At 61.7% G+C, this 24,181-nt stretch overlaps 1 protein-coding gene across 3 annotated transcripts in view; it reads left to right on the forward strand.

Moving 5' to 3' along the window:
• Nucleotides 1–1,267: 1,267 nt before the first annotated feature.
• The window catches only part of LSP1 (lymphocyte specific protein 1), a 36,241-nt gene continuing 13,327 nt past the window's right edge, over nucleotides 1,268–24,181 (forward strand). For 2 of the 3 annotated variants that reach the window (XM_082629139.1, XM_082629140.1), the window contains exon 1: nucleotides 1,268–1,393. In XM_082629139.1, the coding sequence (XP_082485265.1) occupies nucleotides 1,329–1,393 (65 nt within the window). In that variant the 5' untranslated portion in view covers nucleotides 1,268–1,328. Of the gene's footprint in view, nucleotides 1,394–14,191; nucleotides 14,372–24,181 lie in introns of those variants that run through there. The other variant, XM_082629141.1, reaches the window with a different exon arrangement.

A 24,181-nucleotide genomic window follows, 5' to 3' on the forward strand; every position in this document is an offset into this window, starting at 1 on the left:
ATGGAGGGCGCTGCATCTGGGCCCACAGCACCCTCTGGGCCCCCAGATCCCTGGAGCATCCTCGGGCATGGCCACCACGCACTCCCACCTCCCACGCGTGGAGAACGGTATGTCTCCCACTCTTCGGCCCCAGGAAGTGTCAGATGGGGCGGTTCCAACGTCTCCCAGTCTTGGAGGCCAGAAGTCCGAGGCCCAGGTGTCACGGGAGCTCCTCCTGGGCTCTGAGGGAGAACCTGTTCTGGGCCCCTCCCCCAGCCTCTGGTGGTTTCCTGGGGACCTTTGGTTTGTAGACGCACCACCCCCATCTCGCTTTCGTCTTCACATGGCGTCTCCTGGCGGGCGGGTCTGCCTCCAAATTTCCCCTTTTTATAAGGACGCCAGTCATGTTGGATGAGGACCCACCCTAATGACCTCATCTTAACTGATTATATCTGCAATGACCCTATTTCCAAATAAAGTCCCATTCTGAGGTGCTGGCCATTAGGACTCCAACCTATGAATTTGGGGGACACAGTTCAGGTCTTAACATGAGGGGTCAGTCTTTTCTGGGCCTTTGAGGATGGGGATGGGCCGAGGCGAGAGAGGGCCTGCTCTGGAGGGCCCCGGGGTCTGGTGAATGCTTGGCGGGTGAGGGCCAGTTCCAAACCCCCTGAGCACAGGAGGTGGCAGAGTCCAGGGGCAGCAGAGAGACTGGGGACCCCCCAATACTTCAGGAAAGTAAAGAAAACTGTAAGAGAAGACTTGGGGCCTGCAGACAGGGCAGCGCGTGCTGGGCCTCAGAAATCCCCTGGAGAGCACAGACCAGTGAGGGGTGAGCCAGGCGATGGCCCGAGGCTCGGGGATAAGAGTGTCCAAGCTCTGGGCACGCATCCAGCACATCTCCCTCCAGAGAGGTCACCATGCTTAACGTGGAGGCTCAGGGACCAGGACGGCGCCCTGTACTTGGGGACACCAACCACGCACAGGTGGGCTTCGGGGCCAGGGCTGCAGGGGGCCCAGAGGGAGCATGGGGGGCTCATGGGTGTCCCAGACCCTGCACCCACCTCTGCCTCCACCCGGTCCCTCTCTGCCCTCCAGGCCCCTGCCACTTGCTTAACGTTTCCTGATGCCTGTTTTTTTTTTTTTTTCCTCTCCTCTTGCAGCAACAGATTAAAAAACAACACCCCAACCCAAGCCCCGATATGCTCCAAACCTCAACCTGCGGCCAGAAGGGGGAAGTGAAACCCGGCGGGGGGTGAGGGGAGGCTCAGGGGCAGCTGCCCCAGGAAGCGCTGAGAGCTGCAGCACACACGCACAGCAGGGACCAGCCGGACGCCTGCCCCAGCCCAATGGCGATGGCGGAAGCTCCCAGCCACCCTGGCTCCGAGGAGCTGCTGGTGGAAGAAGGCACAGGGTAAGGCCCAGGGCCGGGCCGCGTGAGCGCTGTGATCTGAAGAAACCTTTGCATTTACATGTTGTCGGTGGGGTGGACGCTTAACTTGGAGGTCGATGGCACCCTCGGGGCTCAGGAGAGGCACACAGGCTGCAGGGCAGCTTCCTGGGACCCCGTCTCACCCAGGGCGGGTAGACGCCTCTTCTGTCTGCCTCTGCAGCTGGGCCTCACTGGGAGAGTCCGGGTTCCCCACCAGCTAATGGGATGCTGACCCAGGACCAGGAATCCTGGACGCCTGGTACAGGCCCAGGATGCAGCCTGGACACCTGGGGAAGAAACCAGGCCGTGGGCAGGCAGTGCCGAAGCCGTGAGGGCAGGAGGTGGGGAGGGCCCCGGGCCAGGAAGACTGGCCAAGAGGGGATGCTCGGCCCCGGGATCCTCAAAGCCTGTGCTTGAGGCCTGGCTGGGCCCCCTCCCCCAGGCTTCCCCCTCCCGGTGGTGATGGAGGCTGAGGTTGCCGCAGGTTCTGAGTGCCAGGCGGGCGCTGTTGGTTGGCGGTGGGATGTGAGGGGACACAAGCCGAGGCTGTGCGGCTTGCCAGCGAGAAGGCCCAGCCGTGTGGCCACAGCCAGAGCCAGGCAGAGAAACTGTGTGACCCAGGCTTCCTCAGGAGGCAGCTGTGCTCCATGGAGCACTCCCCGCACCCCCACCCCCCACCCCACCCTGGGCCTGTGCAGGGGCAGAGGAGGAGGGTCCCTGGCTGGGCGAGGGGCTGCCGAGGGCAGGCATCCAAGCTGAGCCACACCGTGGGGGTCCGACTGCCCCAGGCTGCAGGTGCCAGAGAGATGGGAGTGGTCAGGGCTTGGGGAGGGACACGAGTTCTGAGAGTCAGGCGTGGGAGGTGTGTGGAGAGAGACCACCAGCCCAGGAGGAAGGCGGCAGGGGCTCCAGACCTGGGGGACGTGAGATGCTTGCAGCCACAGCACGGGGCTGGAGCCGCCCAGGGCCGACCCCCACTTGCCCCCGAGCTGCTGCTGGCGGAGGGGGTGAAGGGAGCGGAGGGGAGGGGAAGGGGGCCCACTAGGACCCCCACTGAGCCCCCGAAGGCAGGGCTCCCCACAGCCTCAGGGTTGACTTGCAAAGTGGATTCCAACCCCAGCTCTTCTGCTGGAGGCTGGTGGCAGCGGTAGTCTTCTGCATGCTGAATCCCAGGGGGACCTGGTGCAGGTAGTCTTCTGCATGCTGAATCCCAGGGGGACCTGGTGCAGGGGCTTCGGGGGGCCGAGCCCTGGGGGAGTGGAGAGGCTGAGCAGTGGCTGGGCAGCTGGGATCCGGCTGGGGGCTGTTGTTGTGGGGGAAGGGCGTGCTAGATGGGACCCGTTGCTCGCTTGCCGCCAAGGAGGGGAGGGGGGCACGGCCCAGGCTCTGTGCCCTGAAGAGACAGCCCTGTCCTTCCAGGGAGGCAGGTCGCTCCACACACAGCAGGTGACTGGGGAACAGCTGTGTCCCCGCTCAGAAACGGCTCCGCACGTCAACTCTGTCCGGCCCTGGGCGCCTCCAGCCGCCTCATGCCCATAGAAGGTCACGGCTTGAGCGGCCTGGCAGGGCCTGCCCCTCCTTGGCCCCCTCCTTGACCCCCTTCCCAGCTGTCGTGCATGCTGAGGAGAGGGAGGCGGCGGTGGAGGGCACGGCCACCGGCCCAGGTCCCGGCGGCTCGCTTGTGCCGGTCCCTGGGCCTCGGGCTGCACCTGTGCAGGGTCCGTCGGGGGCTCGGTTGGAGAACCGGCTGGATGCACCCCCGGCCCCTGGAGCCTGGGTGCCCCGGGGACATCACCCCCACGGGGGGGATGTGACGCTGACATTTCAGAGTGAAACTGAGACCCAGGGTGGGTGAGGTTCTCGTTTCACAAAGTGACTAAGGGAAGCGGGGATTTTCCTGTCCAGGGTGAGGGAGAAAGTCCCCGACGCCTAGGCAGGGGACTGAGGCTGGGAAGCCCCGCCAGGGGCCCCCAGGATGGCCAGTGTCTGCTGAGGTTGGAGCCGAGCAGGTGAGACCTGCCCCCCGCCCCCCTGCCCCCCATGTGCTGCCCATGGGGGCTTTCAGGTCTGTGGATCCAGGGCAGGCCATGCCCCTCCAACTGGCCAAGTTGGGCCATCCCCTCGGACTGCCCCAGACCCCTCGGAGGCCCCACGTGCACCCCAACCCTCCCCAAGGCCGGACGGAACCACGCTGGGCCCTTCCCCTGTCTGCACCCATGCAGGACTCCTGCTGCCGTCTGGAGATAGGCTTGCTGGCCCCCTGGGCCTCCCCCTGCTGCAGCCCAGCCCCTCCCTGGTTGGCCCGGATGACAGGGTGGTCTCCAGGCCCCTGCCCCTGCCATGTGCTCTTTCTCTGAAAAGCCATCAGGCCACGTCTTCCCATGCATGGAACCACTCACCATGGAGCGGTGAAAATCCATGCCCCAGGGTGGCCACTGCAGCCTGCCCTGGCCACCCTGACCTCACCTCCCTTGCCACCTGGCCTTCCCAGCTCGTCCCAGCTCTGGAAGGTGCCGGAATCATCGCAGACTTTGCATAGGCCCTTCCTCAACCTACCTGGCCGCCCCACCCCCTCTGCAGGCTTCCCTCTCCTCCCCTGGGGTGGTCGCTACCCCAGACTCCCTTCGCATCTGCCACTGCCCGTGGTGGAGGCCAGCGTGGAGCATGGTCTGTCCTCTACAGCAGCCGCCCCAGGTGGGCTGGGCTGCTCTGGCCCTGGATGACCCTGACTGGGGTGGGATGGGGGAAGCAGGTGTCTCCCTGCCCCCCCAGGCCTCTGATCGCCACCTCCCGCCAGGCAGGGCGTGGCCTCCGTGCGCAGGTGACACTGCCTCAATCACTCCTCTGTGTGCTGAGCTAAGGGGACAGGCAGGGTGGGGGCAACTTGCAGGGCCACCCTGGGCAGGGTCCCTTTCCCGGCCAACTGTCCCTGCAGACCCTCTCGGCCTTGCCCTCTGGGCTGCAGGGTCTTCAGGAGAGAGGCCACAGGTCCCCACGGGGCTGCGGGCAGCTGGCAGCTGGAGGGAGGGGTTGAGCCAGCCGGGAGGCCTTGCACGCCTAGGTCCCCCTGAGGGAGCTGGGGGTGGGAGGAGCCTGTGGCATGTGAGGGGCAGAAACCCACGGGTGGGAACCCCCCACTCAGCCAGGTACCTGGTGGCCCTCCCGCAGGACCGGCACCACCTGGTACTGCTGGGCACACGGCCCTGGAGCAGCGGGCAGTGCCAAAGGCCACTCAGGAGGACGGGTGGAGCCGGATGGCATGAGGCCCCAGCCCCGGCAGCGGGCTGATGGGGTGGAGGGAGTGGGGGTCACACGCTGGGGCTCCTTCCCGAGACCTGCCTGGGGTCCAGACCCAGAGGCGGCAGTCAGAGCTGGGTCAGGCCTTGGGACCGCCAGGTGGACCTGGTCTCCTCCTCCCCACGCCAGGGGTCTCGGGCGCCTGGGAATTTCCCAGGGGATGGGGGAGGCCTAGCTCAGCCCAGATGATGGATGCCTTCCTCCTGCGCCTCCTCCTGCCTCCATCTGGACACTTCCCATTGCCTCCTCGGGTGGGGAAGAGGGAGAGGACCTTGACACACACTTGGGGAAGTCGCTGCACGGCCCATCCTGCTGATTTGGGAAGCCGGAAACCCTTCCCTGCACGCCCGCCCCCTTCCTGGTCCCCAGTTCTCTCCTCATAAACAACCCTGGAGCCACCTGGGCAGAGCCAGGAGGGTCTCCGGGCCAGAACGGGCGGGGCCCCCAGGGTGGCACTGTGGGTTTGCGCAGTGCCGCCCTCCCTCCGCGACCCCCCCCCCGTCTGCCTCTGCCGCAGAGGGTGCCAGAGCAATGGGCCAGCCCTCAGTGGGGAAGATGAGGGTCCTGGCAGCAGCAAGAGGCCCTGGAGGTGGCAGGGGTAGGGCCGTGAGTGTTGCCTTTGCTCTCCTGGGCTCTGAGTTCAAGGGGCAGGGGGGAGGAGGCGGGTGGGCACAGAGCCCCAGGGCACACGGCACCGGCTGCTGCACCTGGCCTAGTACTTTCTGGGGTGACTGCGCCTTGCCCCTGAGGCCTCAGCTTCCCCATGTACACAGTCAGAGTCGTAGGTACTCAGCGCTCACTCAGCCACACCAGCCTCGCCAAGCTCTGCAAGCCAAGGTTCTCACTGTACAGCCAGTGAGGCAGGTGCTAGGGCTTCCCTTTCCAGGGGCAGAAGCTGAGGCTTAAGGGCTGAACCTGCTGCTAGAATGTGTTTCCTAACGCTGCTTCCCTGCTGGCGCTCTTTGGGGAGCCCAGGCCCCCTGCGACCCGGCTAGGACTCAGGGTGACCCAGGGGTGTCTGGGCTGCCCCTCGCAGGTGCTCAATATCTCCACCACTGCTGGTCCCTGAGGCTCCCATGAAGACGAGGGCCACCCCGAATAGGGCACAGCTCAGAAGACACCCCTAGGGACCTCCTCCAAAGCAGAAAGGAGACTTGGCATGGCCATAATGAGCTGGTCCTCTCCAGAGCCACCTGGAAAGGAGCCCTCAGCTTCTCTCTCAGCCCCCAGCCCCCAGCCCTTTGCATCTGGGGAACTCTTTCTAGGGGGGCCCTGGGCCATAAGACAACCAGTGAGGGGAGTTCCCAAAACTCCCCAAACCCTGAGTGCAACCGAGGCAGACAGAGTCAGACCCTGTCTGCCGATGATGAATTGAGACTTAGAGGGGAAAGCACAGGCTGGGGGTGCAGGGTCAGGGGATGCTCGGCCAAACGGGAATCCAGGCCCGTGGTTGGGAAGCCAGCCCAGCCCCTGCCCCTTCCCCCATACCCATGAGCCTGAAGGGAGGGGGCTGGGGTCTGTGCGGGTGTGGAGTTTATAGGAGATAAGAGGATTGAGAAAATCAGACCTCCTAACACTGCCCAGCCAGCACAGCCCTGCAGTGCCAGACACAGGCAGATAAGAGGTGGGGGGCGGGGGGCGGTGGCGGTGGCGGGAGAGGAAAGCCCCGGCCCTTTCCTGGGGTCAGGCCAGTCTGTCCAAACTCCATCAGCTAACTGCCTCCAAGCCGGGAAGGTGGGAGTTGGTGGGTTAGCGGGGGGAGCACTGTCTGGTCTCACTGGCTGGCAGGGAGGGGCTGTCTGGGAACCTAGGAACTGAGTCCACCTCACCCTGTAGGAGTGGGAGGGCCTCGGGGCTCTGGCCTCAGAGCCTGGAGCAGGGCCAGCTCTGGGGGTGGGCGTTTGCAGAGGTCAGCAGGGGCAGCTGGCAGAGGGTGGGGGTGACATTAACTGGGGGGTAGTAGCGGTGGGTACAGCCTCGGCTTCCCCACTATCCCATGAGCTGTTGGTGAGGACCAGGAGAGGGTCACTGCCCTGCTCTATGCCTGGCAGGTGGGATCTCAGATGCTGCTCCTTCCTGCTCCCAGGGAAAAACACAAGTCCCTCACTCTGAAGGTGTCTGTACCCCCTCCTTCCTAGGGAGAGGAAACTGCTTTGTTGATGGTTTCCCTTCTGAGGTCCCAAGGCTGCCAGCTCACCCTCTCCTCCTCTCTCAGTTGCCTCCCGTCAAAAAATAAATGGGACATGGGACAGATGCACCTAGCTAGTTGATTCTAGAGGAATCTGGAAAGAAGCCTTCAGCCTTTCTCCTCATCCCAGCCCTTCCCCAAATCCCAGCTTCATCTCTATACCCACCACTACACCACCCTGGTTCCTCTCCCTTTGCTGGACCTAGGCACATATAAGACAGATGAGTACTCAGAAACACTGCTCTACTTGGAGTCACCCAGGAGCCACTGAAACCACCAGCCTGGACCCCTCTTCTGCACTCCACCCCCCACAGGCTCTCACTGCTTAATGCACCTTTCGTTGGGATACAGCTCTATAAGCGTGGACTCGTGTGTGTGTGTGTGTGTGTGTGTGTGTGTGTGTGTGTTGAGAACATCTGAACAAGAGGACAGATCCCTCCCTCTCCAGCCCCTATTTAAGTTCTATTGTGGTACTCAGCCTACTGGGGCGAGGGTATGCTCTCTTATGTTCTTCAGCCACAAGCTTATGAGCCATGTCTTAGTCACAGAAGAAAGAGAAAAGGAAAACAAAAGGCTCAACAAGAGAGAAAAGTGTGAATGAAAGGAAAGGTAGATGAAGAAAGGTAGGAAGCAGGAACAACTGGATGATGGATGGATGAATGGATGGATAATAGGTGGATGGAGGGATGGATGGATGGGTGGATGGATGAGTGAGTAGATGGATGGATGATGGGTAGAGGGACAGATGGGTGGATGAATGGGTGGACGGATGGATGGATGGATAGATGGGTGAATAGATGGGTGGATGGATGAATGGATGGTTGGATAGACTAATAATGGCTGAATTGATAAGTGATTGGATAGATAAATTGTTAGTAGATGGATGGGTGGATGGATGAGTGGGTGGATGGATGAGTGAATGGATGGATAGATGTAAGAGTGAATAGATGCATGGAAGGATGAAGGGTAGAGGGATAGGTGGATGGATGGAGAGGTGAATGGGTGGATGAATGGATGAGTGGATGGATGGAAGGATGAAGGGTAGATGAATGGGTGGATGGATAGGTAGATGGATGGATGGAAGGACTGATGGATGAGTAAATGGATGAATGAGTGAATGGATGGAGGGATGGATGGGTGAGTGAATGGGTGAGTGAATGGATGGGTAGATGGATAGATGAATGAATGGTGGGAAGATGGATGCATGAGTGGGTGGGTGGATGTGTGAATGGATGGGTGGATGGATGGACAGGTGGATGGATGAGTAGATGGATGGATGGAGGGATGGATGGATGAGTGAATGGATGGGTGGATAGAGGGATGGATGTATGGATGTATGGTGGGCAAATGGATGAATAGATGGGTGGATAGGTGAGTGGATGGATGGACAGAGGGATGAATGAATGGATGGATGGATGGGTGGATGGGTGATTGGACAGATGAGTGGTGGGCAGATGGATGGGTGGATGAATGGATATAGGTTGGTGGAGGGATGGATGGATAGGTAGATGATGGATGGATGAGTGAATTAATGGATGGAAGGATGAAGGGTGGATGAATAGATGGATGATGGGTAGATGGTTGGATGAATGAATGGATGGATGGATGGATGGACAGATGGACGGATGGATGGATGGATGAGTGAATGAATGGGTGAATGGATTGGTGGGTGGATGAGTGGATAGATGAATGTTGGGTAGAATAATGGGTACAGAATGAAGGGATGGTTGGATGGATAGATGATGGGTGGATGGATGGGTAGATAGGTGAATGGATGGATGAATGGATGAGTGGATGAGTGGATGAATGGTGGGTACATGAATGGGTACAGGATGGTGGGATGGTTGGATGGATGGGTGGATGAATGGATAGATGGAGGGATGAGTGAATAGATGGATTGATGAATGATGGGTGGATGAATGGGTAAATGGATGAGTGGATGGATGATTGGGTGGGTGGATGGATGAATGAGTGAATAAAGGAATGAATGGATGGATGGATGGATTATGGATGAATGAATGTGTGGATGCATGGGTGAATATATGGACGATGGATGGATGGATGGATGAGTGAATGGTTGGATGGATGGATGTGTGGATGGATGGATGGATGGATGGATGGACGGGTGATTGGATAGATGAATTTTGGGTAAATGGATGGGTGGATGGATAGGTGAATGGATGGATGGATGGATAATGGGCAGATGGATGGGTGATGTATGTGTGTATGTATGGATGAATGAGTGAATGAATGGATTGATAAATGTCTGAACGGAGGGATGTTTGGATGGATAATATGTGCATTGATTGGTGGATGGATGGATGGATGGATTGGTGGTTGGATGGATGAGTGAATGGATAAGTGAATGGATGAGTGGATGGATGGATAATGGGTGGATAGATGGGTGGATGGGTGGGTGGATGGATGGATGGATGGATGTGTAATGGGTGGATGGATGGATGGATGGATGGGTGGATGAATGAAGGGATGGGTGGATGGAGAATTATGGGTGGATGGATGGGTGGATGGATGGATAGATGGAGGGATGAGTGAATAGATGGACTGATGAATGATGGGTGGAGGAATGGGTGGATCGATGAGTGGATGGATGACTGTATGGGTGGGTGGATGGATAAATGAGTGAATAAAGGAATGAATGGATGGATGGATGGATGGATGGATGATGGATGAATGGATGTGTGGATGGATGGGTGAATATATGGATGATGGGTGGATGAGTGGATGGCTGGATGGGTGGATGGATGGATGGGTGGATGGATGGATATGTGGATGGACGGGTGATTGGATATATGAATTTTGGGTAAATGGATGGGTGGATGGATAGGTGAATGGATGGATGGATGGATAATGGGCAGATGGATGGATGATGTATGTGTGTATGTATGGATGGATGAGTGAATGAATGGATTGATAAATGTATGAATGGAGAGATGTTTGGATGGATAATGTGTGAATTGATTGGTGGATGGGTGGATGGATGGATGGATACATAATGGGTGGTTAGATGGGTGGATGGGTGGATGGATGAATGAATAGTTGGATAGATGGAGGTTGAGTGAACAGATGGATGATGGGTGGATATATGGGTAGATGAGTGAATGGATGGATAGATGGATCGATAGATGAATGACGGGTGGATGAATGGGTGGATGGGTGCTTGAATGAATGAACGGGTAGATGGATAGATGGATGGATGAATTGGTGTATGGACACACAGAGTGGAATTATGAATTGGTGGATGGATAGATAAATGGAATGTTACAGATAAACGACTGGACAGATGAATATAGATGTAATTGGTTAATGGGTAGAGTGTTAGATGAACAGATGGGCAAATATAGAAAGAGACAGAAGAATAGGAAGACAGATACTGAGTAAATAGATGTATGGCTTGGTGCTGGATGAACTATTGAAGAAATAAATTGGTGAAGAGTCAGATCTAAATCAGGGATTTTTCACTCACTGTTCTCTTTTCCTAGAACACTTTCTTCCATTGATGTATGGAGCTACTCTACTCAAGTCTCTTTACAAGTAAGGAAAGGCTTATTCCTCCCCATGAGGCTTTCTTTGACTCTCATATATAAAATATCAACCCCCTCCATAACTCCATATCCTCTTACCCTGAATTCCATCTTCTATAGCATTTACCATCATCTGATACATTGCAAAATATATTTCCTTGTTTTTTTTTTTATTCCCACTAAATGTCATTTTGTGAGAACAGGAACTTTGCTAATTCTAAACAACTCCAGCACCTAAAAAGTGAATACAGTCAGCATTCAATAAGTTTGTTGAAAAATACATGGATAAGTGGAAAAATACATAAAGATAAATTTAGAGATGAATGACTAGGTGGTTGTTTGGATGAGATATGGATGAATGAATAGACGAATGAAAGTAACAGTAACTAACATTTATTGGCAATTTACTATGTTCCAACAACTCTTTTAAGTATTAACTCATTTGGATGGCCTTATGGGCAAGATAATAGACAACTATGTATATGGCAGGACAAACATATACGTATTCACGCACAATTGGATGTCTGACTTGCTAGGTGGCAAGATGGTTAGACACATGGCTGGATGAGTAGGCAGATATACGAATGGATCTATGAGTGGGAAGGATAAATAGTAACATATTTAGATAAATGTGAGGACAGTAGAATATTTGGAGACATAGAAGAATGTATTAAAGAATGAACAACTAGTTCATCAGTTGCATATATGGGCAGATAGATACACAATTGATGGATACATAGATAATGGTAATTAACATATTGAGTAGATATTATGTTCAGGATAGGTGGATGACTAGCTAAATGCTTCTTTTAAGTGTTTTACATGTTTTACATGCATTAAGGCATTTAAATAAATGGATGGATGGATGGGTATGTACATGGATGGATGAATGGAGGGACAGATGAGTGGGTGGGTGGGTGGACACTTGTTCAGTGAAGAAATGTAAAGAGATAGGGATGGACGTGGGTACATACGTATTGAATGGATTGAATGAATTGATGGAAGAATACATTGTTTACATGGACAATTGAATGGATAGATATATTGAGAAATTGATGGATGCATAGATGATACAAGGAAAAACAGATAGCTGTATAGAGAGGACAGATGGAGTGCATGGATGGATGGATGGATGGAGGATGGATGGAGAGATGGAGGATGGACTGATGATGGATGGAGGATGGATGGATGGAGGATGGATGGATGGATGGACTTACGGAGTATGGATGGATGGATGGACTTACGGAGTATGGATGGATGGATGGATGATAGAAGGATGGATAGAGGATGGATCAATAGATGATGGGTGGAGGATGGATGGATGGAGGATGGATGGAGGATGGGTGGATGGTGGATAAATGGATGGATGGATGGACAAATAATGGTACAGTTGACATCAAATACTCTGCCCTATTGTTCCCGTTGGGACATGCCCTAATTGGGAAACTGAATCCTGACCACTGCATTTAAAGATCTATTCTTGCTACCTCCGACCCATCAGTCTGATAAATAATCGTGCAACACTATTTAAGTTCTAGTGACAGGAAACTCCTGCCACCCCAAGGCAGCCCTCTACCCTGTGGAAATATTTTTCCTTCTTTTGAACCAAAATATACTTTGGCACATTTCATGCCTGGCTGTCTGTGACTGGGATTCCAGAACTCAGAGCAGGAGGCAAGGAGGAGACGGGCAGGTTGAGATGGAAGTGAAACACAAGCTTACTTTCCCTGGGTGATCTGGCTCAGCTCGAGGCCTGGCCCCGTCGCCCTCCCTCCTCCCTCCTCCTCCTCCCACCAGAATCCTGAGGTCTCTGCAGCTCTGGCTGGAGGCTGGGGATGGGCAGTGGGCACAGCTGTTCTCTGCGGCACACCCCACATTCTCTGGCTCCTCTGGGTTGTGCGGGGGGAGGGGCAGGCTGTGGGCCACGGGCCACGGCCTGTTACGTGGCGAGGCGTCTGAGCCAGACGTCCTGACCCCCACAAAGTCTTCACCAGCCAGCCACCACCTGAGTCACTGGGACCTATGGGCCACGTGGAATTCTTCTGACGCCGCTGCCCCCTCCAACACCCAGGGGTTCACCCACGTGTCCACCTGCTTGCTGGTCTGAGCCTAACCTGACCCTTTGTCCACTCACACATCTGCAGGTGCTCACTGGCCCTGACCGCCTGGCACAGCCAGAGGTCAGACTAGCTGGGGAAGCAAGAGGGCCATTCCTCTGTGTGCGGCCGTGGGATGGAGGGAGGTGGCTGGGCCAGCGCTGTGGTGGCTGGCTGTAGGCAGATGGGCTTGGTCCGGCTATGCCAGGCCCCTGCTCTCCAACCTTGGTACTAGTCTGAGCCTCGGTTTCCCCATCTGCGACACAGGTATGGTGGTGTCTGCCTCTCAGGGTGGTCGCGGGCACTGGCGAGCCCGGTGAGCTCCTGGATGTGAGACGGCTTGGCGCTGAGCTGGCCCTCGGCGAGTCCCAGCGAGCGAGCCTGAGTCTGGTCCCTCCCTGGTCCGGCCACTCGCCTCGCGTGTGCTCCAGTGAGTCACGGCGACTCAGCCCAACCGGAGAAACAGTGGGCTGGGCTGCTCCTCCTGGGGCCTTGGCCAGAGCCCGGGGGCAAGGGGGGCCGCTGGCCAGGCCACCGCACCGACCTCGTGCCACTGGCCACTTCTGGGGAGCATGGTTCTCCCATCCCGACGGGAGAGGCTGTGTTGGCCTCTGCCTTGCGGGGCGTCGTTGCTCCGACCTTCCAGTGCCGTCTGGCAGGGGACCGGGGAGGGCAGCAGCCTCCCCACTGGGGAGCAGACAGGATTCCTGGGGTGCCCTGGCCTCCCCCGTGAGGTGATAACAAGAGCAGAGGGCTGGAAAGAAACAAAGGGAAAATGGAGAACGGGAGGGAGGGGAGAGGAGGGAGGGGGAGGAGGGAGAAGAGGAAGGGAGGGGAGAGGAAGGGAGGGGGAGGGAAGGAGGGAGACAGAGATAGAGACACAGAGACACCAGAGGGAAAAGAGAGAGAGAGGGGCCGAGTGTGGGACCAGGGAGGCCGGGGGGCAACGGAGGAAGGGGCACGGGCCCCGGGCCGGGCTGGGCAGGGCAGGGGAGAGGGCCAGAGGGCAGCTAGGCCAGGGCTGGGCAAGGGGAGAGGCGGGCAGGGATGGGGACGCAGATGTGGGGGACCAGGCACCAGTGAGCGATGGAGATGGGATGCAGGAGGGAGGAGCGTGCAAGGCAGGGAGCGGCCGCCAAGGTGGCCAGGGCAGGGGAGGGGGGAGGCGGGAGAGGAGGAGGGAGGGAGGCTGCCGCCTGCCCATCACAGGCCTCTGAGGTCCTGCTAAGCCCCCAGGCTGCTGGGCTGCGAGGGTTTTCTCTCTGACATTTTTACTAGTCTCAGAAGGAGGGGGAGGTGGAGGTGGAGAAGACCGAGGGGGGCGGGGGAGGGGGCTGGGGGGAACCAACGGGAAGCAGCTGCTAGGCGTCCTGGAGCGGGAGAGGGGCCGCGAGACCCAGAGTCCGCGAGGCCGCAGAGGCAGGGACGGAGGGGCACTCCGACAGCCCGGGGCAGCCAGTGGGGAGCTGGCCCAGGAGACCCCCAGGGGCCAGAGGGGCCAGGACAGACAGGCGGAGGGTCACAGACCAGCAGACAGAGAGAGGAGGCAGGGGAGGGGGTGTCAGATCCAGAGACCAGCCAGCCAGCCAGAGGGAGAGACAGAGCAAGAAGGAGGGAAAGGGGGAAGGAGAGGGTCCCAGTGGCAGGGGGAGTGGAGGGGGCAGGGCAGCCGCAGAGGGCCGCAGGCAGGAGCCTTTGAAGAAGCAGCCGCAGCGTCCCGTCCCCAGGGCTGGGGTCAGGCCAGGTCGCCGGCCAGGCGGGCGGCCGCCAGCATCATGAGCAGCTCTGCGCTCCTGAGAAGGAATTCTAGCAAACAGGGCCTGGAGAGCCTCCTGAGGTAGGTCCCTCCGCCCAGGCTGGGGCGCGGAGGGCAGGGCAGGGTGCCCGCGCTGGTGCCACCCACGGAGGACTGGCACCGCGGAGCCTGGGCCGCCTGGGCGTGGGGCTCCCCAGCCTCCCCCAGGAGCCTGGCCCCAGCCCGGCAGCTCTGCGGCCCCTGTGCTGCGGGCAGGGTGTGGGGTGCACCAGGCTGTGGGCCTGGCGTGCGCACACGCGTGTGGGTGCGTGCACGCGGGCCCGTCCCTTCCTCTGCGCCCCCAACATCGCGTCCTCTTCTCCCACCTGCACCGCCGGGCCTCAGGCAGTGGCCACTCTCTGCTCGAAGACCCTTCCCCGGGCCCTGGGTCTCTGCCCAGGCTCCGCACTCCCCAAGTGAAGAGCATGGCACCAGCACGGCTTCCAAGGCCTCCTCTGGTCCTGCAGGCCCTCGGGGACTGTCCAGTCACGCCTTACTTTACAGATGATGAAACTGGACTTAGTACCACATTCACCACCCCGGCCCTTAGGGCACCAGCCCAGCGTGGAAGGGGCCGCGGGCCACGTGAGTGCTTGGGCCTCAGAGCCGGATCTTCCCAAGCTGGAATCCTGGCTCCTGCATCCTTGGGCCATGGGCCAGTGCCCGGTCCTCTCTGGGCCTCCGTTTCCTCCTCTGTAAGGTCGGGCTGTGGTGGCACCTGCCTCACAGAGTCCTGGAAAAAGAGCAGAAGCCAAGTGCCACAGGTGGGCTCAGAGCCACTGCGCACTGTGGGCGTCTCCCCGCCTCCCTCTGAGCCACCTGCAATGCCCTTCCTCCCGCTCCGCCCTTCCAGGCATCTAAGGCCCAGCGGAAACGCTGCCTCCTGCAGGCAGCCCGCCTCGGCTTCTCCTGAGCTTGGAGGACTGCCCTCTTCCGCCACGCCTGCAGGCCTGCTCCCTGCCCCCTTGGATGGCATGGCACAGCCTGGGCAGACTGCCAGCTCCTGGAGGGGACTGGCATCCCTCAGCATCCCCAGTCCACCCCAGCTCTGACTCTGGGAGGATGTGGGGCAAGGTGTGCAGGTGGGCTTAGCAGCCTCTGAGGGGAGCTGAGAGCAGCCCCGGGCCCCTTCAGCAGGGTCTCTGCAGTCACGGAGGGACGGCTCTCTCCCTGCCCCACCCTGGCCTGGCCTTAGAGCTGCGACCCCAGGGTGGGGACCAGAGAGAGGGTTGGAGGGGGCCCTGCTGGGCGTGCTCCCTTGGGGCCCTGCTCTGCCCGTGGAGCAGGCAGACCCCCCTGGGTCTCCTGGGCTTCACACCTGCCCAATCCACGTGCCTCAGGCGGGACCTCCCGTTCCTGTCAGTTGGGATGTGTCCTCCCAGGAGTCACTGCTGTCCCCCTGTCCCCAGCCTGTGGTCCAAGAGCAGAGGAGTGCCTGCTGGGTCAGTCCCCGGGGCTCCCCAGCACCACATAACAAATGGGGAAACTGACGCTATGGGGGCACGTTGCCCAGCCCACTGTGGGGATGGTGGTGCAGGGAGAGCCCCAGGGCCTGGCTGTGTGCACAAGCATCCATTGTCACAAGCATCCGTCCAGTTATGGCTTTGGCTCAGTTGCCAGGTTGCTGACTTGGGTGAGCCGGGGGCGAGCTGGAGGCGCCAGCGGGGCTCAGAGGCTGCAGCTGGACTGAGGGTGGGGGCAGGCTTGGGCATGAGCCCCGAGGACCCGGACAGGGGCAGGTGGGCCTGCAGGTGGCCGGCCAGGGCAGGGACAGGAGGAAAACTCCCTCTGAGCTCCCTGGGAACTCCCGCTGTGGAGCGCATCTGTCCGTCTGGCCACACTGAGCAAGCCCCCTGCACGTGGTGATGCTCCGGACGACGTGCACAGACCCACACACGCTCCAGGCCCCTGACCCAGCGGCCGGCAGGGCTACACACTCACATACCACACACAGATGTGACTTCCTGCCACCCTCTCTCCCGAATCTAATGGATCTGCTGAATCTAATGGGTCTGCCGGCCGACAGGCCCCTTGTCCCCAGTTGGCAACAGAAAACAAGACTCAGAGAGGCTATGAGTCGCCCCAGGTCCCCTTGGGAGTGGGGAAGCCGCCCCCCTCGCCCCCTGCCTCACCCCAGTCCCTCACCTCGGACGCCTGGGTGCAGGGGAAGGGGGACAGCAGAGGGGGCGCTGTCCCCTCCGTGACAAGCGCCGCAAGGGTTTGCTGGCACCAGCAGTAGCTGGGGTGTAGACTGAATCCAGTTTAAGTGGATTAAAAGCGACCCTGTGGGCCAGTAGGGAACTCATCCTCCCGCCCCGCCCGTACCCCTAATCTAAGTCTAGCTCACTCTGGGCTGCGGCCCTGTGGCCACCTGGGTGCTGAGCAGGAGGCTGTAGGCGGGCAGGGCCGGAGCCCAGGGCTGCCCCCTCCCCAGCCACTGTGCCCCATGCCAAGCTCTGACCCGAGTTACTCCCGGACCCCTCCAGCAACCCTGAGGGATTCAAGCCTCTCCCCAGGCCCCCCCTTGGGCCCGGCCAGAGTTAGGGGTCGTCGGAGGGCAGCGAGGGGACCCTGGGTCCATTCCCTTCCAGAGGGCGCTGGGCTCGGGGCCCCCTGCCGGGTCACACAGTCCTCAAGGGCCTGGCTTTGTACGACAAGGGGCTGAGCTGGCACAGTGCACGGGGCTCCTGGTCCCCCAGGGGAAGCTCTGGGGGCCAGAGGAGCCCCCCACCCCCGGCTCCCAGCACACGTCCACCTCGGACACGCTGGTGATCTCCATGTCTGGCTCTCCCACCCTGGCCAACCTGTCCCAGGAGGCGTCTAGGGAGCCCGCAGTGGCAAGAGGGCAAGGGATGGGGCCGGCTGTGTTCTGGGCTGGCCCAAGGGGACTGGGGGAAGCCAGGCCTGAAACTACAGTGTCAGAGGGGCGTGGCTGCTTTGGGCCCACCCAAGGGCCCGCGTCCGTGGGTGGGGTGGCCCCTGCCCTGGCAAGGCTGGGCGCCTGGTGGGCGGTGCTGTCACGGGTCCGGGTGGTCTGTCGTTCAGAGCGGGGACTGCCCTGGGAGCCCGGGCGAGCCAGCAGCAGGGGGTACAGGGACCGAGTGGCCCAGCCCCTTGGGCAGGGTGTCAGGGCCGGAGCCCAGAGCGCTGAGGTTCAGGCCGGGCTCCAGCCCCGACCCGCAAACCGGAGTGGGACAGAGCAGCAGGCGAGCGGCGGCCAGCGTGCACCGGGCACCTGGGGGTTGGCACCCCTGTCCCTGCCCGAGCCTCGAGAGGGCGCCCCATGGCTCCTGGGCCCTGAGGGATGGCTGGACAGGGTGTGGGCCCCAGGAACACCTCATTGGGCTCAGAGCGGCTCAGCACAGGTTGGTGGCCAGGAGCTGACCCACTGCAGGTGGGCGCTGGGTGGCACCAGACCCCGGCCCACCCCGGAAGGCGAGGGTGCCGGGGACGTGAGGGACGGCTGCTGCCCCTGACGGGCAGGGAGGTCCTAAGGCTTGTGGAGGTGAGACTGCGGCTGGGGTGTGCCCTGTGGACCCTGAGGCTCTCCCGCCGGGATGTGTCCTTCCCGGTGGTGGGTGGGGGAAGTGGGGGGAAGACATAGTGGAGAGGGCAAGGGGCAGCGGGGCCCCTGTGAAGACAGAAAGGGGATGCGTGGGGACAGGACGGGATGAGGGCAGGGGACAGGACAGGGGTCAAAAGGAGGGAGAGGCAGCAAAGGAGGGGCTGGACGAGGCAGGAGATGGGGATGCTCCAGGGGTCCTGGGAACCCCAGGCTGAGGATGAAGGAAGGGGCCCCCGGGGGCTGGGTGGAGTGGGCACCGAGTATGGGTGGGGTGGGCTGAGGGCAGCACTGGCTACCACCTGCGGCGATTCTCCCGGGAAGGTGGGGGAGGGCAGGCAGGTAAGAGAAGGGAGGAAGGGGAGAAAAGGGAAGAGAAGGAGAGGAAAACCCAGTGAGGAGAGGGAAGGAGGCAGGGGGGCCCCGAGGAGGCATCCCATTCCTGGGCTGGGCCCTCCTGGATGGTGACCCAGGGGCTGTGGGGTTGGGACCCTGGCTGTGCCTCCTTGGGGTGGGGGGCCCCCAATGAGATGCTGCATCTCTGAGCCTCAGTTTCCTTGCCTGTGGAGGGGTCACTTTGTCCCTTTAATGGGGTCGTTCCAGCCGAGCCCCTAGCTCTTGGCCAAGACTTTGGGGACAGAGGACCAGGGTCTGGTGGGACATCCAGAAGCATAGCGCCCCACAGGACCGCTGAGGCTGGCTCCACGCTCCCCTCTGTGTGGACAGGGAGGCTGAGCTTCGGGGAGGGTGGGAGTTGCCCCCGCCCTGGGGGACAGGCAACAGGGTCTGCAGAACCAGAAGACACACAGCCAGGGGTGGCATGACAAAGAGTGAATTAGGGCCGGTCCAATGGCAAAGCCCCTGCACCCCCAGAACGATCAATCCCAAGGGGTCAGGGATGAAGGAGCACCTCGAAGGAGGGGCTGGGGCTGGGTGTTGGGGGCTCCGGTGGCACAAATGGTGTGGAGGCATCAGGGAGAGGGTCCTGCTGCTCCGTGCACGTGGGGGCCCAGGGATCTCTGGGAGGGCGGAGCCAGGAGCAGACGGACAGGTGGTCAGATGTCAGGCTGCACCTCCTGCCCAGGTGGGCAGACAGGTTTGGATGATGTGCAGACCCCGGGACTTGGCTGAGGCGGAGAACCCCTTTGGCACCGACCGCGGGGAGAGCCATGTGTGGGGCCTTGGGGAGTGGGAGGTGGACCTGGGGCTCCGCACAGGAGGAGGGGGAGGGGGTGGCAGAGGCTCCAGCCGGTGCCAGCCACTGGTCGCGTGTCCTGGAGCGTGCCAGGGCCTGGCCTCGTGAGCACTCCGAGGGCTGTGCCAGGCAGTCCCAGCTGGGCTCAGCAGCGTCCGGCTCTCCTGGAGGGCCGTCCGGTGCCAGGAGGAGACTGGGCCGGGCCCGGGGATGCGGCTGGAGCTGGTGCTGTGCGGTCAGCCCCCGGGTCCCGTCCCCCGGAGGTCGGCCCGGGTGGTGCAGTGTGTAGGCGTAGGGGTGGGCAGGGCGACTCACTGATGTGAAGGATGGGGCGGGGGTGCCTAGGGAGGTCTCCTGGGCTGCCGCGGCATTTGGCCCAGGCACCCGCGGCGCTGTGGTCAGTGACTCGGAGGGGAAAGGAAAGACCCGTGTGCGCGGGGCACAGGGCAGAGGGGGGAGCGGCGAGCGCAGGGCCAGCGCCGGCCACAGGCACGCTGGCCACCCCCAGCCCAGATGGGCAGGCTGGTCTGAGCAAATGGGGGCAGAGCTGTAGAAGAGCCAAGGCAAGGAGGCCGACCATGGAGCCCATCACAAGAGGTAGGCCATCCAGCCAGAGGGAGGTGACAGGCTGGGCAGCGGGACATTCAGCTCTGCTCTGGACCCCACTCTGGGGACCCAGCCTTGAGGACCCAGGGGAAGCCTGAGGTAGAGGGGCTCAGGGGCCACGTGCCCACTTTCCCGGCTCGGCGGGGTCTTCGGGACCCAAAGCGTGGGGCTCTGTAGGGCCGAGCTGTGAAAGGGGGTAAAGCCCCACGAGGAGGGTCACAGACTCCTTAGGCAGGGCCGTTTGCCAGTGCGTGGGCGCCTGGGTGGCAGTGAACTCCGGCTGGGCACCTTTCCCATCTGGCTGTTTGGGGGGGGGTGCGGGGGGGGTCCACCCGACCAGCCTGGACGGCTTTGGGGCCAGTGGTGTGACGGGCAGGCCTGCCCTGCTGTCGCCCCCACCAGCATCAGAGCCTGGTCCCCCGGGGGCTGCGTGGGTCCCGAGGCGGCCGCTGCGTCCCAGGTCTGGGGAGAAGGAGGCAGCAAGAACCCAAGGGTCAGGCACTGCACAGGGAGCAGCAGCGGCTGAAGCTGGGATGGGGTCCCATCCAGAGGGCAGGGTGGGGTCTTGCATAGGGTGTGCAGAGAGCAGGCAGCACCGGGGAGTGGGGAAGCCGCTCCAGATGAGGGGGCTGGGACAGGCCTGGGACTGGGCAGGTCTGGAGCAGTAACCCACGGGAACAGAGGCCCCTCCCACACCACCCTCTCCTGCAGGTGGGGAGGCAGGAGACGGGTGCACCTGTCTGGGAGGTACCGGGACTGTGGGTCACACAGTAGAGGGTGGGCTTCACCTCTGGACCCCAGGGGAGGATGGGAAGAGAGAGGCGGGGCTGTGGTGGGGGTCCCGGCTCTGTCTGCTGTGCCCCGTCCATCTCCGCCGCCCTTGGCCACGATGCCCGTCATCGTGTCTTCTAGTGGCCACCTTCCTGTCTCCGAGGGCCTCCTCCCACCGTGGCCCTTTGTTCTTCCAGGCTGGGTGCAGACACAGGGGCCCCCTCACCTGAGAGGACCTCTTGCCAGTGACTGCCCCCCAAATAAAGCTTGGAATAGGGGTCCCCTTCTGGGGCCCTCGAGCCACACTGTGGGGTCAGCACTGGTTTTCCTGGCAGCCTCTAAGATCTGTAAGCGCAGAGGAAATGTCACCCATCTCTGGGTCCCTAGCACCTGGCAAAACAAAGTGCTGGCAAAGAAAGGGAGGGGGAGGGAAGGGGGGGAGAGGGAAGGGCATGAGGAGACAGAGGCCCTGGGGACGGAGGAGCGAGAACACAGGTCGTCCCAGGCAGGCTGAGGGGCACTGTCTGGGCTGGCTGGGAGGCTGTGGAGCAGGTGGCAGATGTCGGGGTGTCGTCCGGAGTAGCCCGGCCCAGGGAGGGAGGCTGGGGCGGTGACGGGGGTGCTGTGGTCCCCCGTCTCCCCTTCCCAGGAGAGACCTCAGGCCCTGCAGCATCACCTCCCGCCTTCTCGTCAGCTCTAAAGTGGGGTGCTGAGCCGGCTGAGAACCGGGCGGTGGAACCGCCCCAGCTGAGTGGGATCTGGAGCCGGCAGACGTGGCCCCCAGGGACCAGTGGGGTGAAGGCCCAGAGGAGACGGGGACGGGGACTTAGCCTGAGGGTCCGTGGTGGCTGGAGGGCTGAGACAGAGGCAGCCTCCCCAGTTTGCCCCGGGGCTGGCTGGAAAGTCGTGCAGAAGGGGGTCGTTGCCTTTGGGGGCTCTGGGCAGGGCAGCTAGGGGTTCCCCTGAACGAGAGGCCCCCAAGAACTGTCCCACTGGGAGAAGATGAAGGGGTGTTGGGCACGGAGGCCACACTGTGATGCGGAGATTCGGCCTCGTCTGCTGTGAGGAGGGGGCGGTGCCCCCTAGGGGCAGGAGGCAGTGCTGGCGGCGGGGTGGGGTCTGGGCTGACGCACTGTTGATGAACAGGCCCCACCCACAGGCTGCTCTGGCCTCTGCCCTGGGGCCGCCCGGCCCAGGTCCCAGAGCCCTCCCCTCCCTTGGGGCTGGGGAGCAGCTGCAGTCCTGGGGCGGGCAGGACGCTCTGCTCTTCATCTCTGGGCCGCCCTAGGGTGCTGTAGCCTCGGGGTGCATGAACCCCTGCAGGGCTGGCCTCTCTCCTGCTAGCTTCGGGCTCCCAGAGGCTGTGGCTGTGCCCCCTCCCCCGAGCTCCGGGCCCGGTGCCCTGGAGGCACAGCCGCCCTGGCCCACGCCCTTTGGGGTGCCATCCTCTCTGCGGTTGTGGGGAAAGCCAGCTTTGCAGGTAGATGTCCCCTCATCCAGGGAGGCTTCCCGCACGTGACCTGCTCACGGGGCCAAGAGGGACATGGGGCAGGGTGCGGGCCGGGCCTACCCCTGCTAGGACCGCAGCCTCCTTCTTGGGGACACAGGTCTGCCAGCAGTGCCAGCCGTGGGGAAGCGGGAGCTGGGCCCGCCTCGGGTCAGCTGGCCCAGTGGGTCAGCACCCCTTTTAACGGCTGGGGAGCTTGAGGCTGGGCCTGAGGTCTCACTCTGGGGAGGGGGGTCAGGGGGACAGAGCAGAGCCACAGCCTGGCCCGCCTGGCCTCTCCTCCCTGGAGCACCTAGACTGCTTCCCAGGCCCGGCAGCTGCCCCTCCCCGGGCAGCCTGGGCCCTCCCTCCTGCCGGGGTGACTGACAGCCATCCCGCCCGCCCCCGTCCCTGCGGGCCTCATCGGGTCACCCGGAGGATGGCAACGGGGTCCCCACCTCAGGTCCCCTCCAATCACCCTCCTCCTCCCTGCTCGGAACCTTCGGTCTCCCCCAGACCCACAGCTTAGCCTCTGCACCCCATCTTCCCGGGTCCCCCTGAGCCCTGCCCCACAGTGCTGGGGTGACAGCTGCGGGAAGCCTTGGGAAGAGCTGGCACTCCTGCACCCCCAGCAGAGGGGGAACCTGAGGCCCCCAGTGGAGGCTGACCTTGCAGGCTGGGCCTCAGCCATAAACCCTGTGACCGCCCCCCTGGACAGCAGGTCCTGGAGGTGCCCTGCAGGGCGGGGAGGGGCTGGAGGGAGCGAAACCGGAGGGAACCTCTGGCCTAGAGCCCCTAGGGGCTTGGTGCCCCCGAGCCTTTCCCTCTCGGGGTCCCCATGGCTCCCTTAGAGGTTATTCATCCCCAGGTGAGCCGGGGCCCCTCCCCACCTGCCATTCCTTCCTACTGACTCTCTCCCCGAGGTCCCCACGCACCCCGCACGTCCAAGCTCAATTCAGTGACCATCCCCCCCGGGCTGACCCCTGCCAGGTTCCCACCTCTCCCCTCCTGGGGAGCTCTGGAGGCCTGTCCCTTTGCCCCTGCAGCACTCAGGCTGCAGCTTCGCCCTCCTACCTGTCCGCCACCCCCCCCCGCCCCCCGCCCACAGCTGGCATCTCCCTCTTCTCCATGTCCCAGCTGGGCCTCCTTCCCAAATGCTGATCTGACAGCAGCTGTGCTGGCGTGGGCTCGCCGGGGACACCCCACAGTGGAGGCGGGGCGCCACTCAGAGCTCTCCCGCCTGCTGGCCCTGCCTCTGCTCTTGCCCTCAGCCTCTGGGGTCTGACCCACAGACCCCTGCTCATCTTTCAGACTCAAGTTCAAGTTCGATTCCTGAGTTTCCCTGGACAGTGAGGTGGGGCTTGCGCTGTGGGGTGTCTCCCTGGCATAAGACACCCAGTGGGGTACAGACACGCCCAGGAAGGCACTGCTGAAGGGGGGTGGGCCGGGAGGGGGGCTGGACCAGTGCCAGGGCAGTCGGGAGGGCAGGGGGGCGGTGGCCAGGTTCCCAGCAGCCGCAGCTCCCGTGCCCACACCCTCTGCCACCCCACCCACTGCCCACCTGCTCGCTCGGGGCCATCTCTGTGCCTGGCTCACCCCTCACAGCTGCCTCACTGTACAGATGAGTGACAGTCAGCATCCCGGTGCCCGCCGTGGACCCTCCCCGGGGCTGCCTGGGCGGGAGCCACGCTGCCCACCAGTGAGGGGCACCCCTTGAGTTGTGGGGTGCGGGTGCTGCCCAGGCACCACTGCCCTCTCCTGAGCTCCCGGCGGGGCCCAGTCTCTGCGCTCGGGGGCTGCTCTAAGCCGAGGTGGTGGGGGGTGCGTGCTGTCCCCCAGCCCCGGAAGCCAGGCCTAGTGGCCTCTCTGGGGCTCGGGTCCCCCCATACCCTGTCCCTTCACGCGTGGGCTCTGTGGTCACGTGACGCGCCAGTTGCTCTGCAGATGTCTACCCTGGCGTACAAGACCCCAGGGCAGGGGGCACAGGAGGGGACTGGGCACCTTGATGGTCACAGGGAGACAGGGGCCCCCTGCTCTGGCTGGGTGACCAGCCCAGTTCCCCAGTCCTCCCAGCCAGCTCCTGCCCGTGGTATCCAGGGGACAATGGCCAGGAGGGTTCCCTGCAGGTCTCAAGGGGAAGTTCCCCACTGCTGGCCTGGCCTGGGGCCTGGCCGTCCTCCCTTGGGCCCTGGCCCCCCAGCTGAGCCCCGAAGCTCTTTCCAGAACGCGGAA

The sequence above is a fragment of the Mesoplodon mirus genome (genome assembly GCF_964341445.2).
Source record: "Mesoplodon mirus genome assembly, chromosome: 7".
NCBI lineage: Eukaryota > Metazoa > Chordata > Mammalia > Artiodactyla > Ziphiidae > Mesoplodon > Mesoplodon mirus.